Below are 20,062 nucleotides of genomic sequence, written 5' to 3'. Positions count from 1 at the left end.
GAATGTCTACATTATGCTTTGCATAGTTCCACAGCTTCTAACATAACACACTCCTGCTTGGGAACAAAGCTTGTGACTTCTCTTCCCTTCGCCTTTCAGAGCAGCCCTGGTGAAACCACCACCTTACCTTCAGCCAGTGACCTGCTCTCAAGCAAGTGCTCCACAAAGGCAGAGTTCCTTCCAGAACATCCTCCACCTCCTCCTCCTCCTCTCTGTCCCAGTTCACTTCCATGAGTCTCTTTTAACACCCATCAGGATGGGAAAGCTGCAGAGGCAGCACCATCAGTAATTAGAGCAGGACAAAGTCCAGGACCGTTATTCACACCAGTTTTCTTTGACCCCATCCATCATTTCCACCCCCAAGCCACTCATTGCAGATGCCCGTGGACATTGACTTTACCTGCACTTTAAGTGACACCCTGTGGCTGAGAGGAGGAATTACGGGTGACCATTCCTTCAGTGACACTCTTCCTAAGGTTTTGGGACAATAAACACAAAGGCTGAAACCCAGTGACTTGCAGACAGCCTCAAGTGTTCAGCAACTGGAGAGAGCAGCCTGATTCCACCTTCCCCAGCAGGGCTTCAGACCTCATCCTCCCACAGCTTGGCTGGATGGAAAATGGGTCACGAGGCAGAATAAAACAAGAAATCCCACATCCACAAGAGAGTCCCGACAGTAGGTGCAGCTGGGTGGGATTTTTCCTCTCTTTTTGACATTGTGAGATGAGGATTTCCTGCTTTGTCTCCCTTTGTAGTGTGTTTATTTCTTCCCTTCCCCATATGTTTCTGAGCCATTCCCTTTTCCACTCCTCCCATGGCCCCAGAAGAACACGATTTTGCAAGTATCGTCTAATTCCTAACTTGTGGGAAGAAACTGAACCTCAGTCCATCTGTTTCCCAACTGGTAGCTGCTGTCAGCTTAGACAACAGCTCGATATCTCATGCAAGCGATGGATAGCTGGATGGGCAGATTCCTTAAACAGGGCCTCACAAAGCCTCCAAAGATAATGTGGGCAACCCTGCGTTTGTTGACCCTCCTGGAGACCACAAGGTTCAGAACCCTCTAAGAGATCCATCATTACTCTCTTGTTGTGACTTTCCCCAGACATCCTGGGTGGTGACCCCTTTGCCACAAGTTCAGGGTTTGCACCCTGAAGGGCAAAGGAAGGAACGGGGCCTCCTGCTGCCGCTGGCAGGTCTGATTGACTTTGGTGGAGGATCAGATGGGCTTTGATGTGCAACAGCAGTAGCAGTTCCTGGCTCTGGGAAACGTGAGAAGTCTACCTCAAAAGTCAAGATTAAACTGAAGAGAATCCTCACACAATAGGATCACAGCAAAGCCACCTCATAACTTACTAATGAAGAACAAAAATACTAATCATTGTTTAATTAGCTGAAGAAAAGGTCCCCGAACATGACTGCAGTAACAATCTTCTTATGTTACTACATGCAATTAACTTCTGAGCTCAATGAAGAAATCACGTTTCACGGGATGATCGTAGTGGAAGAAAGAAAGGTGGGTTATTTTCATTCCTCCTTTAAGTGGTGTTTTCAGTACTCTTCTTCCAAACTGCAAAATCAGAGCGATTTCCTACCGCAAATTACACTTCACAATGGAAAGAAAAAAAAATGTGAGGGGAAAAAAAGTAAAGCCTCTCCCATCTGTGCAAGCACTGAAATCAAGAGCCTCCCACTGCTGCATTTGTGGAAGAATTCCACCTAAACTAGTAAAAGAAAGTGAACAAAGATGGTTGAAATCTTAATTTGGATACAACGCTATTGGAGTCAAGCTGACCTAATCAACTGCAGATTTGGTCTCCACAGAGAGAAGCTTTACAAGCTTAAAAATTATGTTTTAATTCCTCCTCCAGAATTCCAATTCCAGCCTTCTTTTCCCTTTGTCATGCTTGTTTGGTTTCTCATCTGTCTCCTTCCTTTAACTTTCACATACTCTTGACTCCCTAGCCAAAAATATTGGGTTCATCCTCCCAGGATGGCTGAAACACGGCTTCTGCAAAACTGCAGACACTTCTTTTTTTTTTTTTACATCGTTTTTCTAGCAAGTCCATAATTAAAATTGGCTACAAAACATCTCTTCTTACCCCAAATCTCCTTCTGTCATTGAGCATTCCACTGGAATGCAAGCCTTCTGGACATCTAACAAGGTTACAGAAGACGGATGAGGTGGGAATAGTTTCAAGGCTTCGTAGTACTTTTCTGAGTCTGAAAACACACACACATTGCCCAGCAAAAAGAGAAAGTTGTGCATTTGATCTTTGAAACTCTTCTTTCGGAAATGTGTTTTAAATATATAAAGAGCCCTTCAATCCAAATGGCATTGCACCAGAACTGCTCAGCATCTGCTGCCTCTCAGGCTGGGATGCTTCCTCTCACCTGGTCCTTCTCCCCAGCCCACACCTCAGCTGCATCTCCAGAAATCACCACTCATGCTTACAAGCCTGTGCTGATGGGCTTTTTATTCCTCTCTCTCCAATAAAGATGAAAGGCCACCAGAGCATAAAGGGTCTCTGGCTTTTACAAAGGGACTTAGCTTTCAAAAATGCACCCTTTAGAAATCAAACCACAGTAACCTTTGAGGAAAAAGTAATGTGATCAACAAAAGTGCTCAAGACACTAAAATACACATGACAAAACACAAGTGAAAATGTTAATTAAGCCTCCAGGCAAGCCACTCATAAAAGTGCACATTTCTGTAATTATTGGGACAGGTCTCACCCATATAGTATGAACAAGACTCTGTGACCAATGATTTCCAAGCAAGGCTCATGTTTTATATGCGGGCTGAAGCCACCACTCCACAGCTTTGAACAATAATTAATCAGAAAGAAAAGCAGCAGAGGTTACATCTTGATAAAAAAATGGCTGTTTAACCTATGAAAATAAGCTCTTTTGCACTTTAAAAAATTAAATCATCTCTTTAACCTCTTTCAAAAGAGACAGGATGCAAAACGGAAGAACTATTAATTCACTTCTTCAACCTTCTCTTAGCACTCAAAAGATTATTTGCCTCTGTTCAGGCTGAGACAACAAAGAACTGCAGGAATTGTTCTTGCAGTGTGGAGTAAGCCATGTCAAAAGGGACAACTGTGATACTTGTGCCAATGGCACAAGTGTCCATCCATGTGAACAATAGTCCAGTTTCTAAGCCACCGATCTTATCCAAATCATTTTCAACAAGGCAACACCAAATCATTCTCAACAAGGCCACCAAAAATCACAGAATCATAGAAGCATAGAATATCTCAAGTTGGAAGGGACCCATAAGACTCATCAAGTCCAGGTCCCTGCTCCTCAAAGAACTATCTAAAACTAAACCATATGACTACGAATGTCATCCAGATGCTCCTTGAACCTGAAGAGTGCTGTGACTACTTCCCTGGAGAACCTGTTCCGACCACCTTCTCAGTGAAGAACCTTCCCCTAATGTCCAGTCTGAACTTCCCCTGATGCAGCTTCATTCCACTCCTATCGTTGGTCACCAGAGAGAGGAGATCAGCCCCTTCCTCTCCACTGCCTGCCTTGGGGATGTTGTAAATTGCGCTGAGGTGACCCCTCAGCCTTGTCATCTCCAAGCTGCACAAGCCAGGTGACCTCAGCCACATAGCTTAAATCTTGCCCTTGAGGCCTTTCACCCTCTTGGTCGTCCTCCTCTGAACACACCTTCATAGTTTGATGTCCTTTTTATATTGAGGCACCCAAAGCTGCACACAGTACTCAAGGTGGGGCCACATCAGTGCAGTGTAGAGTGTGACAGTCACCTCCCTTGACTGGCTAGCTATGCTGTGCTGGATGCACCCCAAGACATGCTGTGTACACACCCTCAGAACAAGGAGTAGGCAACGATGGACCAAAACCCCATCAGTACAAGGTGAGCAGTACTTATGTGCCTGTTTTCAGCAGCATAGTCCCCAGAGAAGATGATGATGCTTTTTGCAATGCCCAAACCACTCATCTGAAGTGGTTATTTCAGCCCAAGAGCTTTCCTATACGGAGAGAGAGAGGGGGGATTTGCAGAGAGGGAGTTTAGAGCTAAAGAGACTTTTCGTTCCTGCTGATCACAAAAGCGGTCTGGCCTCCTAATGTCACTCCCCAGGTCTGGGTGCAGTTCATCTCAACAGACACTCAGGGATGAATTCAGCTGCCAAAACACAGGCGAGGTGTCATTTGTCTTGGAGTATCTGCAACACCCATGTAGCCTGGAAGATAAACCACAAACGTGCACAAGGCCTGGGCCCTCTGAAACAGGAACTGGGTACCAGGCAAGATACCCCTGGACACACCAACTGGCACTAGCACCTCTGCATGGGCTCCTGAACTCATCTGTACATTCAGGTTGAGCTGAGTAACTCTCTAGGCTTCATCCTCTATATCAATTAGAGCTCCACTAATTTGTATTACAGTTTAGATACTTAAACTGGCTGTTGATACCTACATGGCAATACCTAGAGTTGTGTGTCTCAATCTGCAAGCCAAAGAGCTTCCAATGCCTCCACCTCCTACCTGCAGCCAGCCCAAACCGAGCCGACCAGCCCCAAAGGACAGGTCTCACCATGGAACACCCCTCCACTGCACCAGCTGTCACAGACAAACTCGAGTCAGACAGTGAAGACTTCAACACATTGGCCACCAGATGAACATCTGATCCTACATTTCCCCATTGCAGGGGGTAATTTGTTGGGAAAGGAACGAGCTACAGTAGAGACACTGGAGCCTGTAACACACTGTAAGTACTTGCACGTACAACCACGTTTTTTGCAAGCAGCAAAAAGCGTCTCATTACTGCCCATTTGCTGAATTAATCAAGCTTCGGAATATCCTAATAAGTGAATTAATCTGTTTCCTCAAACAAGAATAAAAGCTTCACACTGTCAAAGCATAAACACATCTAGAGGGCAGCAATGATATTGTCATCTTTCGCTAAATATAGATCCTGAGCAGAGACAAGTGCACAGCCACACACTGCACCAACACATACATTTCCCCCTCCCCCTCCTATTATTTTTTTTTTCCTTGGAGAATAATACATAAGCTTTACTGCAAAACTGCAAAGTTTTAAGTGGATGGCATCATTTGCAGATCCTTGGTCAAAAACCATTTTGCCTATAATCACAAATCACTCCACAGGGTAACCAGATGTCAGTTTTGTCAGCACGACTTTATTTCCCAAATAAAAAGAGAGAGAAAAAAAACAAATCACCAAAATAACAAAATGTTGGAGATCAAAAATACTCACAGACTGACAGACTTTGTTTTAGGAATCCAGCTGAAACTTATCTGAGTCACTCAGCGGCTCCCAAGAGACACACGGCAACACAGACACACGCACAGAATCACCAGGGGAACTTTTTGCAGTTAGAGTGGAAATATTTTATGCAAACAGTTTATTCTATAGTGGCAAACAGTTTTTTTTTTTAAATGCACCAATTCTTGTTCTTAATTTTTTTGACTCAAATACTCTTTCCTTAGATTTTGCTGGCATATTTCAGGGTTTGACAATGCAAACAGTTTATTCTATAGTGGCAAACAAACAGGTTTTTTTTAAATGCACCAGTTCTTGTTTTTAATTTTTTTGACTCAAATACTCGTTCATTAAATTTTGCTGGCATATTTCAGGGTTTAACTGCATTCCCCACCCAAGCACTCAGGGGCTCTGAGTTAGAGCAACAATCAAAGCATGAGAGTTGAGGAGATGGATACCAAACCAGGGCAGGTCCCTCCAAAGCCTTTGATGAGCTGATCTCTGCTGATGGGATCTACTGGTCACATTTTGTCATAAATTTCACACACTACGTGCCCAGAGACTACAACAAAGCACAGAAATAGCCTCATGAGTCTGAGAACTTGGGCTGCCTGGTTTGCCATGGATCAGTGTCTTCTGCTTGACTAAGTCTGGTGTAAGTTTTTCACAGAGTCTGGGCACTTCCAAGTCTGGATTTTCTAGTGTTTACAATGCAAAAGCTTTGATTTATGGAAAACGCTACTGGGTTCATTCCCTCCAGCTGACAAGCTACTTTTATGAAACCGGTAGGAAGGTGGCATCTGTGAGAGATTAATTTCTAAAAACCAAAAAATAAAATCACAGAAATTGATCCCCTCCAAAGCCTTTGATGAGCTGATCTCTGCTGATGGGATCTACTGGTCACATTTTGTCATAAATTTCACACACTACGTGCCCAGAGACTACAACAAAGCACAGAAATAGCCTCATGAGTCTGAGAACTTGGGCTGCCTGGTTTGCCATGGATCAGTGTCTTCTGCTTGACTAAGTCTGGTGTAAGTTTTTCACAGAGTTTGGGCACTTCCAAGTCTGGATTTTTTAGTGTTTACAATGCAAAAGCTTTGATTTATGGAAAACGCTACTGGGTTCATTCCCTCCAGCTGACAAGCTACTTTTATGAAACTGGTAGGAAGGTGGCATCTGTGAGAGATTCATTTCTAAAAACCAAAAAATAAAATCACGGAAATCGATTCAAAAGTTTTATACATATTAGAATGGGAAATATACTCACAGACATACAAAACCAAACTAAAGGTACACCATAGTTCCTAAAAGGCAGCAGCTCACCAACACAAGGTGCCTGACTGTAACAAATATCTGCATTACAACCTAGAACTGGTAAGCCCTTAGTAGGAGGCATTGCACAGTGTTTTTCCTAAACTTAGCTGATTTTGCTCTCAAAACCAGTTCAATACGATATTACACACCATCATTTCACCCTTTGCCTCACCAAAATGCAAAACAGAACAGGACAAATCCACACTACGTGTCCTAGGCAGAAATCTCATGTTGATCCAAGCCATCTCCTGTTCAAACCTTCCCTTTGGAGCTTTATTCACCTCTGAAATCTGCGAGATCCATTTCCCAGTTTTTATCAGTCGGTCTGTGCTAATTTTATTACCTGCACGAGGTGCACGGTCTAAGTTTTAAGCCCATCACAAGCCTCATTAGAGTCAGCCCACAAACTAATGTGGGGAAATCACGCAAGTCAGAGCAGTCAGACCCTGGCAGTATTTGGCCCTCCCAAACTTTGGACATGTTCTGTATGTACCAATAGAATTTCAAAATGCAAAAGCGATTGCACCTTTGTATTCAAATCTTAACTTGTTTTCCTACTGCTTTCCCAAGCCTTAATCACAACTATGATCACCACGAAGCTACTGATTTTACAAGTAGACTCAAACAGTACAGTCCTTCCCTCTTCTGTGCCACAGCTTGGAGGAGCTACACAGATGGAAGAGTATGAGATCACCTGAAAGCCATCTACAGTAGCTTCAGTGAGCTCTGGTTTTCCATTCCGAGCTACATACGCTACCACATCTGGGCACCAATATGCACGACCAACCACTCCTGCAGACATATATCTCCTCAACAAGACTACTCACATTTTATGTGGAAAGGAGAAAAATGTCCATTTTCCCAGACTATGACAAAATAATGTTTCAGCATTTCAAGAATATTTTTTCATCGGTCTTTAATTAACATGCCACTGTTTTAAGAGCAACAGATTTCAGAAAATTTATTAGCACTGTAATACAAGCATCAGCCACCATTGAGAAGGAGAGGACCAGGGAAGAACTCTAAATCAGGTCATTGATGAACTACTGAAAGCACTACCACAGCTTATCGAAAGAAAAACGGGTATTCAAGATTTTTTTTTCTTCCAAGCACAGGAAAAGCATTTGAGATCTCTCCATTGTGTTTATGATATAAATAAGAAATCACCCATAATGTATTTTTTCCCCCCTTCTTTCTTTTGTTTTGGAGAAACAAAAATAAGGCAGTGGAAATACTTACCCATCAAAAAAAAATGAAATGGACAAAAAAGTCACACTTCTTTGAGGTACCTTTTTCTGTGGCTGTTCTTTTAGGGTCTGACCAACTTAATCTGCTCTGAGCTGTCCATAATTCTCAGAAATTTTCTTCTGATCTCGACTGCGACTGTAAAGGTAGTGGACTACCTGCTATGATCCAAGACAGCATAACCCAGCCCTTCGCGTGTTCCCACCTATTTTACTGCAAAGAGCACAGGTCAGAGAATGTAGGGTTTGAGGATGATCTTGCAGTTCTCAGAGGCAACCTCCTTACTCTGCTCAAAGTCAAGGAGACAAAAGCTGGTCCTTAAGAACAAATCTGGAAAGAGGATTTGTTTCGCATAGGGAATACTCAGAATTTTTGTCTAGTTATCTGACCCTTGGCACCTAGAGCTGGGGAAAGAATAAATTCACTTTGAACAAGTTCAAAAATAAGATCTAAGATGACAGGGTCATTCTTTTATGGGACTTATTGAGAATGCCAGTCCCACAAAATTAACACTACCTGAAAATTAGACCACTAACACCCAAGCAACAGTTCAGAGTGAAACATGGAATGAAATGTTCCCCACAGTCAAAAGCAGACTGAGTAGTCTGAAAAAATGAGTGACAAACAAGTGGCTACACATATCACATATTTGGAACTAATATGTTAAAAACTCCTAATGAAAGGTCCAAACGGCATTGACAGATAGGGAAAAGGAAATGAATGCCTGGGTCCCAGAGCCTGAATAATAAATTTTTAGTGAGTCATCATGATTGTTTACCTCTAAGACTTAAGCACCAGTTCCAAGAGATTTCTAAGGAGCGCCCATACTCTCCTGCTTTGAATATTATTTGCCTCATAATATCCTCTGCTGTTTCCCTTGCAGAAATGATGCAGCCACACCAGCCTCATAAGCCAACCGCTGATGAAGTTACTAAACAGATTCCAAATCTCAGCTTTATGTTTGCTAGATACAACTTCCAGCCCAGTTTGTCCCCCTGTTCAGACAGACAGATCTCAAAGGGAGAGTCCTTTTTAAATACAGTTCTTAGGCGTTAAGACCAAGTACTTCGCAACTCAAAAGGTTGTTTAATTATCCAAATGGCTGAAGCACTGCTACAAATACATTCAGCTACACCCATCTACACATGAACAAACACACAAAGCACAGTATACCCTCCTTACATTGCAGAGGGGATTTTTTGCCCGGATCTACCTAACTACATTTAAGCAAAGAGGAATCAATGTCCAAAAGTCTGTGCTTTTGAGAAATCTGCATCATTCCAGGCAGGAATTTTAAATATACAGGCTGGAATGTAGAGGAAATGTTGATTCCCAGGCAAACGGCAAACACTTTTTTTTTTTTTTTTTTAAATGGAAAATATATTTTGGGTCTCCCCAGGCGCCCTCTCAACACCGCATCTGTGGGAGAAGGAAAGGAGTTTGTACTTACTTGTGGTGTTGTATTTGATCCCATTGAAGAACTCCGGGCAGGGTCTCTCTACTAGTTCCCCCGCAGAGGTTCTGGGCCAGCAGGTCCCGATCTGATCAGTGGTGGCATTGCAGTACGGACCTTTGGCGTTCAAAAAGGAGACAGAAAGGGAAAAAAAGAAGCAGTTGAGAAAGCACAAAAGCGACACACACTTTGCATCACAAAGCAAACCGAATCTTAGCTTTTCCCAGCCCTGCTGCTAGGTAATGTTTCCTACCATCAAAGCCCAGGAAAGGGATAGAGGAACTCTCTAAAAAAGTCTCTTGTAAACGATCCAGGAGGCTGCAGTTGACATCAAATTCTTCTAAGATGAACTGAGATATGGTCACATCCATTATTCCCCTCGGGACTGCTGGACTGGATGAGACTCCGTCCCCCTTTTCTGGTTCCTTTTTTTTTTTTTTTGGTTTGTTCACTCTCTTTTCTTCCTCTCTGGAAACAAACGAGCATCAAGCAGCGGACACCCTGCAATCTCCTGTGTGTGTGTGTATGTGTGTGTGTGTGTGAGCCTCTCTTCCTCCCAGCGTGCTGACAACTTGGCTGAGTGTCTGCGTCTGGCTGTGCGCTTCAATCCTCCAAGCTCTTCTTCGCTTTGGAAGAGCAGCTCGGGAACCAATGGGATCCCGCTGAGCCCGGAGTGAGGGGCTTTGCTTCTCTCCGCCAGCTCCCCTGGTCTAGCAGCTCTCCAATGCCGCCTCGCATCGCCAGACTCTTGTATTGCTCTCTCTCCCTCCCTTCTTCTCCCTCTCCCTCTCTCTCACACACACGCACAGATTTATTGTTAGCTTCGGGGATGAGCGCTTTTTGCAAAAATACTCGCTGCAAATGAGAGCCAGGGAGAAAAAAGCCATCAGATGAATATAACTCCTCTTTTTTTTTCCTTTTTTTTTTGTGTGTGTGTGTGAAGCAAAGCAATTCCTGCCTTTTTTCAGTGTGGAACTGAGGATTCAGGTTTAGACTGAACACGAGGAAAGAATTTTTCACAGAAAAGAGTGGTCGGGGATCAAAGAATTTTTCACAGAAAAGAGTGGTCGGGCATCAGAATAGGCTGCCCAGGGAGGGAGTTGAGACACCGTCCCTGGATGTGTTTAAGGGACGTTTAGATGTGGTGTTGGGGGATATGGTGGAGGGGAGAACTTTGTAGAGTAGGGGAGATGGTTGGACTCGATGATCCCAAGGGGCTCTTCCTACCTAAATGATTCTATGATCTCCAGAGATGCTTGGGCAGGGAGGGGGAAGAAGGGACCCAGTCCTGTAGATGCAGTACTGGATAAGGTGTTGGGAAAGGAGAGAAATCATAACAGCTGGGATGAGGAAGATGGTCTGATAGAAAGGAGGTATCAGAACAAAGCAATCCAGAAGAACAACCCAGGGGAGAAACAATTTGGGGAGAGTGAGAGAAGGGTTGGGAATGCAGCCTGGGGAAAACAAGGCACAGGGGAAACACGTCTTTCAGCCCCTCGTGCAGGCTGGACAATTTATTAGGGCAAGGCACAGAGAGCAGAGTAGAACTTTGGAGAGAAGGACAGATCATTCAGGGGACAAGGAAGAAAAGAGAGGCCACAGTCTCATCTTCCAGTGGTAAGAGGGGAGCAAGCATGTCAGAATGGATGAGCACCCAGACTGATCCAGGAAGCAGGAGGAGAAGCCTCAAAGCAAGGGAATTATGACATGAGAAGAGAGGGAAAAGCAAAGGGCTTAACAAACTGAGATTATTATAGAACATGATAAACACGAAGGCTCTGGGGAAGGGGAAAGATGACACAGAAGTTTGGAGGGAGCTGCCCAGATGTTTGGTCACCTTTTGGGAAATCAAAGCTCATTACAATGGGAACTGAGTGAAGTTCTGCACTCTGGGACAGAGAGCAGCTTAGACCTAACCAGCTTTGCTGACTTGCTACATTAGGATATTAGGAAATCTATGAAAAAAGTGGCAAAAACTTGCTAAGGAGGATCATCCAGGACCACAGATACAGAAGGAGCTTAGGAAGCAAACAGAAAACTGACTTCTAAGGGAGAAAAGCAAGATAAGTACATATGCTAGTAGCAGAGATGAATGATGAAACAGAAAGCAAGGACAATAAAGTTTTAGTCGCCAGCCCAGCCCAAAGCACAAGAAGAAGCTTTGATAGAAAAAAAGAAGAGATCCAGAAATGAACTCCTGTTTCCAGTCTGTGTTCACAGCTTTAGATCACACACGGTGCTTACACTGAATTCAATGCAACAGCATTGAACTTCTAATAACATCTGCCTCCTACCCTGCAATGCCTGGACTTCCCCTTAACTCATATTTAAGATTGAGGGGCTTCATCCAAAGACAGGAAAAATAAAAAATCATGGGGTTAGGCAAATAAATTAACAACATGCACTGATGAGAGGACCAGCCAGAAAGCTATTTTGCCATCTGGGAATCTGGAGGGTTTTTAACATTTTCAGATTGTAATAAGGGAAAAAGGGAGGAGTGCCATCGTGGTTTTGGGATGAGCATTTTTGTTTTAAATATGTAAAATCTCATAAAAATAACAAGTGTCCTAACTCTCGAGGCAGCGTGATATTCTGAGGCAAATGAATGCAACTCTCTGCTTCTCCTTCTGGAGCCACGATCTCCTTCCCAAGTGAATGTTTCCATATATATAACAACAAAAGAAAACCACCCCAAAAATAAACACAGAGATGGTGAAGAGATTGTCTAGGAGTGAGTCTGGATGAAGTTTTTCCCCAGTCCACAAAAAATTAGCACCATTGTTTAACAATCTTTTCCAAGTTCTGTAGCTTCTTGATGAAAAACTACTTTTGCAACTTTCCCTGGGTACAGCTGTATTAACAGCTGAATGAAAGATTCCTTCTGGCTGGATGGAGTCAAATCCTGACCATGTCAATTTGACTCACTTGATATGAAAACGTTGCTCTTTATAAAAGAAACAATCCAATTAAACGAAAGATTGACAGAAATATTGTAGCTGCTGACACTGCTGATTCTCTGCGGATGCAGTATCTCTCCGTGATGCAGATGATACAAATAACTACTAGATCTTGCCAGGCAGTAGGGAGCAAAGACCTGCCTTAAGAATTACAGAGCAACCAAAGCAAGCTAGTAATTGCACTTGGCATGCAGAAAATCTTTGCCACCTTAAAAGTGGGCTCGTTTCTACGTGGTGGTATTCATTGGTTTGTCCAGGTGTGTATACAAGATGTGCACAACCAATCTATGTATGAACATCTGAAGGTTATGGAAGTGAAGAAGACAGACAAATAAATGCGCAAGCACATACACGGCTCAGTAAACTTCTTATGCAGAAGAGATACTGGAAAGTGACCTATAGCCTTCTAGTAAAAAAATGACCTCTGTGCATGAGATACGTTATTCCCTGATAATGGAAATACTTGAATGCCAGCCCTTGCACCACTGTTACGCAGCTGGTTTCTCAATCTCCAACCCAACCAACCCCACAGCTGGTAGAACTAGCCAGAGGATATCTGGCCAATTAGTTTGCCCCACTAAAAGTGACTAACAAGGATGACATTGTGCTGTTTAAGCAGCAACACCGAAACTCGGCTCTATGCAGACTCAGGCAGCCAACATACGTGTTCGTGTGGGGTGGCAGTACCTCCAGGACCAGCTGACTGCTCCTTGATCATGTCTGCTAGAGGCACTTCTTCTCCTCAGACACTCAACCTCACAAACAATCAAGAGACCACTGTATATTTCAATACAAAAGATGGGTACTAGGGAAAAAAATAAGAAGGAAAAAGAAAAAAAGCACCAGTTCTCTCCTCATTTCCCTTCCTCAGAGAAAGTAAAGCCCACTGTACCTCATCCAACCTTCTTTTCCCACCACGGTGAATGTTTTATCACCCAGGTTCCCTACACATTGATGTGAAGAGCTCGTGCTTTTGAGGCACAACAGTCACCCATCTCTTCTGGTACACAGCACAAAGCTTAGCACAAGAAATGCACATCATTCATCAAACAACCTGGTTACACCAACACCCTACTTCAGTTCCACTGGCTTTCAGGAATTTACCTCACCAATACAGAAGTATCACATAGGGTCATGGTCCCAGTATTGGCTCTTTAGGTCTCTTTCTTTTAATCCAAGTAAATCCACATCCATACTATCATCTAACATTATAAATGGGTCTGTTAACACAGTCATGGGTCTGTGTTTGGAGCGTGAGACAAACAAGACAGCTACACACACAAATAACTGACTGGAAAGGGCGCTGTGATTTGCAGACCAAGTACAATGCTTTCTGGCTGGACCTCACTTCTACCCGGCCCTTATGGAGTTAACACAGGTCCATGTGAAATGCCATGAACACTTTGTGATGTTCATCACATCCTCACTGAGGGAAAGGCTTAAAATCTCAAAGAAAGGATTCCCTACCTTGGATAGAAAAATGGCAGACAGAGAGAAAGATGAAGGAGGAGGAGAAAGAAATATCTCTCTTACTTGTAAAAATAAAGTCTTTAAATCCCTCATGGACAATCAAGGGACAGAATTAAGCTTGACGGGAGAAATACAGGGTCATCAACTAATTGCTCATACAGCCCAGTTGTTCTAGTTTGGACCTTAGTGACTACCTCTGCATTTGTCTACCTCTACATTTCTGTTACCATTAAATATGAAACAGGAGAGTTTCAAATGGCACAATTAGTTCTTTCCTCATGTCTCCTTTTTCTGTTTGAAAAATGTCCCTCAGCAATCCTTAATTATTGCAATGACCTTTCAACATCTGACTCTAAAGTTAGTGGGGCTGTTCAGCCAGGTAAGGAATGCAAGACCATACACGTTAAGGAAGGTACTAATTAACCAGAGTGGCTGCTGGACCATAAACCTGAAGGCCCTCCTTCTCAACGTGCACTGCAAAACTTCACTTTCAAATGCAGTGACAACATGACCATTACCTGGTAAAATATTTAGCTTTCCTTCTCATTCCAGCAGTTTTCCAAGTGAGAACATGACAGCCTCATACCATACGGAGCAAGACAATTGAGGCAGCAAAAGAGATTGAGGACAGCTTCACAGCCAGTACCTCTAGATCTACCATAGGAATGCCATAGACAGCTGTCTTCTGCTCCACACCATGCCACCCTTCTCCCAATGAATTCTACTCTGCCACAGGAGGAGACACTTCCAGCAAAGCGCTTCTCACATTGAATACTACATTTCTACTCAAAACCTGCTCCTTACTGCATGGACTTGAGATTTACACAGAACGTGCAGAGTTGCAAATCGTTGTATGTGGAGAGGAATATCAGACACAGATAAATACAGATCTTTCTTTCAGTTGATAGACTCATTTGGTAGGAACAGGAGACATCCCTTATTGCCACAAACGAAGTATGACCGTAGCGAGCAAAGAGAAAATGCAAAAATTCAAGTCTGTGGTGATGAATCTTTGCAGCTTCATTGATGTTAGAAAATATTTACTGTGGGTGTAAAAAGATTCAGCAGCATACATAATAAATGGCTTGTAGTTCCACATTAATATATTTCTTTCAGCACATTAATACACTTGTCATTCTCTGCGGCTATAAAACCTGTACAAGTGAATCACGTTACAGGAGACAAATGATGAGACATTGCAGGAAGATTATAAGACCACACAAAAGAACCAACCTTGACACACTCATAAAGTGCCAATGTTATTTTTTTTAAAGTGAGGTGTTTTGGAGGAATGTGCAGAACATCATCTACCACATGAGAGCATAGGAACATTCATTCCAGAATAACAGCGATTTTATACACGGTCAAATTCAGGGTCAGGGCTTTACAGACATACAGGAACACAAAGGACCAATTTTATATATTTATTTATGCCTGGCAAAGGCCCAGTCCTCTGTTTACAGCATAAGCAAATAAAGTAAATTTTAAAAAAGGGCGTCAGGTCACATCTGAACAAATGATGACCATGAAAATATGTCTCATTAGTCCCACTTTCTTTCTGTTACGTTCAACGGAACCGTTGCCAAATATGATGTATAGAATCAGGGGTCTTGCCCTGCTCTCCTCCTTACAACGCATTAGGCAACAAGATCTCTTGTGGCTTGATTAAGGACATGCCAGTGAAGCTGTTGCTCTCTCTTCCTCCCACTCTACCTCATTGTGCTGACTGTCAGCGCATGCTGGGAAGATCTGAGTAGTCATCCCATATTGTCTTAAGCTGGGAGGAAGCACAGAAAGAAAAGGGAGAAGGTAATAAATTGTTCAGAAGTTAATCCCCCATTTAGTTCCATCATCTAGATCATCTAGTTCCAACCCCCCTGCCATGGGCAGGGACACCTTCAGCTAGACCAGGTTGCTCAAATCATGTTGCCCAGTGTCCCATCTCTGACAATGGCCAAAATGAGACGCTTCAGAAAATGAATTAGCCAACCAACAAAACCAGCCTGCTCCAAATTGCCATGTTTTAATTACTAGGACATCCTAAGCAACCTTAACATACGCAATAAGAGAATTAATTCTTTGGGTTGTGTAATTCTTGCCTTCATTGCCCAGCATAAAACATTGTAGCTACAGTGTTGTAACTCATGGTTTCAAACCATCCAGCTCCTACCTGCTTGTGTCTTTCAGAAGCATCAGTGGTCTGGCTGTGAGACCCTGGGCTAGTGACTTGGGTACTCTTTTGGACATCTCTGCCCAACCCTGGTACAAAATCCAGGACTCACAACAGATTTAAACACTGCAGAGTTGCCAGCTCTCAGATTCAGATTGCTTTGACTCCCTGCTTTTCATGAGGTATCTAAGCTGCCGTTATAGCCAAGGACGGTCTAGATTTTGGTACAACTGCCCAAAATACATGTCCAGCACTATCCGAGACACTCTAGCATTACTGAGGCTGGCACATGAGGCTGGCGGATAAGCACAGGACCTAGGGAAGAACCACCCCTTCTGAAGCAGCAGCTGGAGGCCAGGTCTTCAAACATCTCAGATGTTCTGGGACACCCGTATCTAAGCAACCAAATTGAGCCTCTGATATCTATTGATTACAAGGGCTGACAATATGTACGCATGGGCACATCATCTTGAAGACTTAATCTGACTTCCAGCTAGCAGGACAGTATCCCATTCCAGTAATCCCATTCCAGATGCCTAGAATAAAGATCAAATTGTTTGCTGAGATCTTCTCCACTGGCTTGCAGCACCTTGACTCCCTAGAGCGTTTGGCAACTGTAATTCCATGAGTTCAGGCCTATCATTTCTATTTCATTTCATATGATTCTATCATTTCATGTGAGATCAAACAAAAATATTTTAAATTAAACACATCACAAATAAAGAAGAGAATAAAAATGTCCTGTTATGATAGGACTACCACAATTTTAGCAACATATCATTATGTTTAGAGATTTTGTGTCTTAAATTTAATGTAATTATTTACAAGAGGAAACCAATACAATGCAAACACTGTATAATAACTGATTATTATAAGGATTCCAGGATATTCAGCAACCACCAGAGAAATTCCTGGAAATTAAGTGGAAGAAAGCACGAGCCATCATCCCAGCCTCAAGAAATGAGACCAGTAGTTCTCAAGAGCATCATTCTGTAACAGAAAGTGAGGTAGGGTCCAGTCGCACTAGAGAGAAGCTGGAATAATTAGGCATGAAAATGGATTATCATAATATTATTAGGGCCATGATAACGGAGTAAAAAGACACTCATGACTCCCCTGATTTGTGATTTGCTTTTGAACTGCTACCGTATGAGATTGCAGCCCCAGAAGAACAGGATGGATGGACAGACATTATCTCTGTAGCATTAGTTTGTGCCTGTGTCTGGAATCAGTGACCCTTGCTGTCTACATAATTTTGGATACCTCCTGAGACAACCAATCCATCTACCTCCCTTTGGATCTCTTCCCTAGCTTGAATCACTACCCTTTCACCTTTTTATCACGAGAGCCAGTATTTCTGATTCTGTATCACAGGGTACCACAGGTCTTGCTTAAATATAGACTGGGTATTTGAGAAGTCCATAGTGGCAGAGGGATTCATCTCACCTAATTTCAGCCACCTAAAATTTGGGTGTCTAGACTAAGCCAGGTGTCTAGGCTCTTTAACAGTCTCCAGGGAAATGGCCACTTTCAGAGAATGATGATTCATTTAATTTGGAGACAAATAACATCAATAACAATTTGGAGACAAATGACTTCAAGTTCATAACTCTTAGATATTCTACTTAGTAGGGTGTAATTCAGCCCAAGAAATGGTTAGACGCATTTGTATTTTAGATAGAGCTCTCTCCTGATGACACATCACATATCTGAGATGGATATTGGAGCTCTAGATATATGCTAGGCATAAATTGAAGAGCACAAATCATGCAGTGCAGCACGGTTTCAAAGCAGAAGCAAAAATGCCTACATTAAGCTATCTTTAAAAGATAAATCATGTTAACTACTGCTCATAGATATGGTTCGATGGGGAGGTATTCCACTGAAGCCAGGGAGACACCTCCTTTTCATTGAGCCTTGTGTACTATGAATTGTGTTGGGGAGCTCTGCTGCACACACACACTCCTGCTCACATCCAGCAGTTTCGGAAAAAAAGAAGTTGGTGTGGTCACACTCACTTGTTGCACACTGTGTAACAAAAAAATGTTTTAAGATCATTCAGGTCACACAACTTAAAATATTTCGTAATAAAAACGCCCTGCTCACATTATGGTGACACACTGTAAAATGCTGAAAAATATGCATTAGGCTTATTGTTGGATTTGTTGGGTTTTTTTCTAAGCATGTCCCTCGTTAGGGGATATGCTCTTTGGTGAAGGCTATTTCCTTTCATTGATGGGCTCTTTGATGCTTAAACTTTAAGCCCACACTGAACTTTCACTGACTTCAGGTGAGGGGAGTTTGAGTGACTTGGTAAATAGAGGTAATTTGTTGAACTAGGATTTAAATGCTGGTTTGGCTGAAACGCACACATACTTGGTCACATATTATCTTTTCCCTTGAATTTGACTGGTCTTGTATAAAGGTTATAGAATCTTGTTATTCTGACACATACATTTTGAGCCACTTGTAAACTGTGTCCATTTTACAGGTGAGAACTTTCACAGTAAGAATAAATATCGGAAAACAGTTTAAAGCCTCAAAACCAATGTTTTTCTGTTCTTAGCAAGTGTTTAGATAGGGAGAGTTCAATCTATAACTGGTTCCATCAGCATTGGTTACGGTGGATTTTTACAAAAGCCAAGGATCAGTCCCCAAGAATTCAATGCAAAACAGTTGAAGACTGAAATAAGCACCAACATTAAAATAGATTTATTTCAGCAGAGATGTAAAATACCTGTAACTGTCATCAAGTAAAATGAAATTGTTGATATTGTGCTAGATACTTTAATAACAGGTGCAGCAAAAAATTAATCCCATGAAGTGTGGCATTTCCAGTCTACTTGACAGCACAGCTGGGTTTCCTTTCCCACGATGTGTTAATCTGTTTTGTATTTGGTAAACTGTGCATCTCACCCCAATGAATATTAAAGGAAGAGTTTGGGGAAAACATGTAACATTCTGATTAAACATTTTGTCATTCACATGCTCTCACACTCAATCGCAGAGAGAAGCTAACTTATCAACTTCCTGCTAAGCAAGTGCTGCTTCTTTTAGGGAATCACCAAATTTCCTCATTAACCTTTCAAAATCTCCTACCTCTAATGAGAGTAGCCATTCACGATGGTGCGAACTGGCAGTTAGCATAAGCAGATGTCAAACTCCGCAGACTGATGCCTGGAAAAGATATTCCTTTTTCAGCACTTCTTCCCTGCGCCAGCTTATAAAATCACCAAAATCATTATTTACAGCAACACTGCATACAGCAAGCACCTGGTCAGCACAACTTTGCCTTTGGGGGCTATTTAATGAAGAAATAATTACTTCTTGAGAAGAGATTTTTCTGCAGTTATTGCAGTCAGAATACTAATTATTACTTCAGTGAGGACCGAGCTCTCTTCATTTTCATCTCCTGTAAAATTATTAAATACAAAATGTATTAGTTTATCCCTAAAGCATTGTCCCCTTCATGCAAATAGCCTCTCCTAGGCAGAAACGATGCATGAATAAATACATGCTATTTCATTCAGGGAGAGACAGAGAGTTTTTCAAGTGCTATGGAATTCTTCTGGATCAAAGGACCAATGTAAGCAGGACATAAGTCATCCCTAACAGGACTGGAAGCTACAACCTTTGAAATACGTAGCACATATTTCTTCCTCTAGTTTCTAGACTCATTTGGCTCACTGCCAAAGCAATCTTGGGTATTTTTTTCTTGGCCACTGGAGGGCTCTCCTAATTCTCCATTACTGCAAAAGAAACATTTGATTGAGTTTAAAAACATTATAAAAAAGAAAATCTGTTTATAGTTACCTGAATGCAAAAAAAAAAACCAAAAAAAAAACCTCAACAACCAAAACAGGAGAGTTCACTAGTTCACACAAAGAATTGCATGTGGACAAAGTGCATTTTACTGCCCCTTCTTCTTTAACTGCAAAAATGTCAGTACAGTAAGAGATTAATTTCACTGAACAGAAAATTTCCTTTTATTCACAAGATTATCAACTGCACAAGAGATTACAGATTTGAGATGGACAGTAAAGTCTGTCCCCATCACCCATTCCTCCACATACCACGTTGCTGCTCTCTGAAATCACTGCACAACTCAATTCATTTTTGCAGTAAGTGTGCTTTCAGACCTCTGCCACCTCATTTCCAACTTATTTCCCCAACTCAAGACCAATTCCCCC

At 42.3% G+C, this 20,062-nt stretch overlaps 1 protein-coding gene across 1 annotated transcript in view; it reads right to left on the bottom strand.

Moving 5' to 3' along the window:
- The window catches only part of CRHR2 (corticotropin releasing hormone receptor 2), a 96,121-nt gene extending 86,107 nt beyond the window's left edge, over positions 1–10,014 (bottom strand). Inside the window, exons 1-2 of the mRNA XM_014944859.1 lie at positions 9,529–10,014; positions 9,273–9,392 (exon numbers count right to left, since the gene is read on the bottom strand). Of these exons, the coding sequence (XP_014800345.1) occupies positions 9,273–9,392; positions 9,529–9,646 (238 nt within the window). The 5' untranslated portion in view covers positions 9,647–10,014. The remainder of the gene's footprint in view (positions 1–9,272; positions 9,393–9,528) is intronic.
- Positions 10,015–20,062: the final 10,048 nt, after the last annotated feature.

The sequence above is a fragment of the Calidris pugnax genome, unplaced genomic scaffold (genome assembly GCF_001431845.1).
Source record: "Calidris pugnax isolate Ruff unplaced genomic scaffold, ASM143184v1 scaffold54, whole genome shotgun sequence".
NCBI classification, from domain to species: Eukaryota; Metazoa; Chordata; class Aves; order Charadriiformes; family Scolopacidae; genus Calidris; species Calidris pugnax.
Note: the sequence above shows the minus strand (reverse complement) of the source record. Positions and strands in the feature narration are given on the sequence as shown.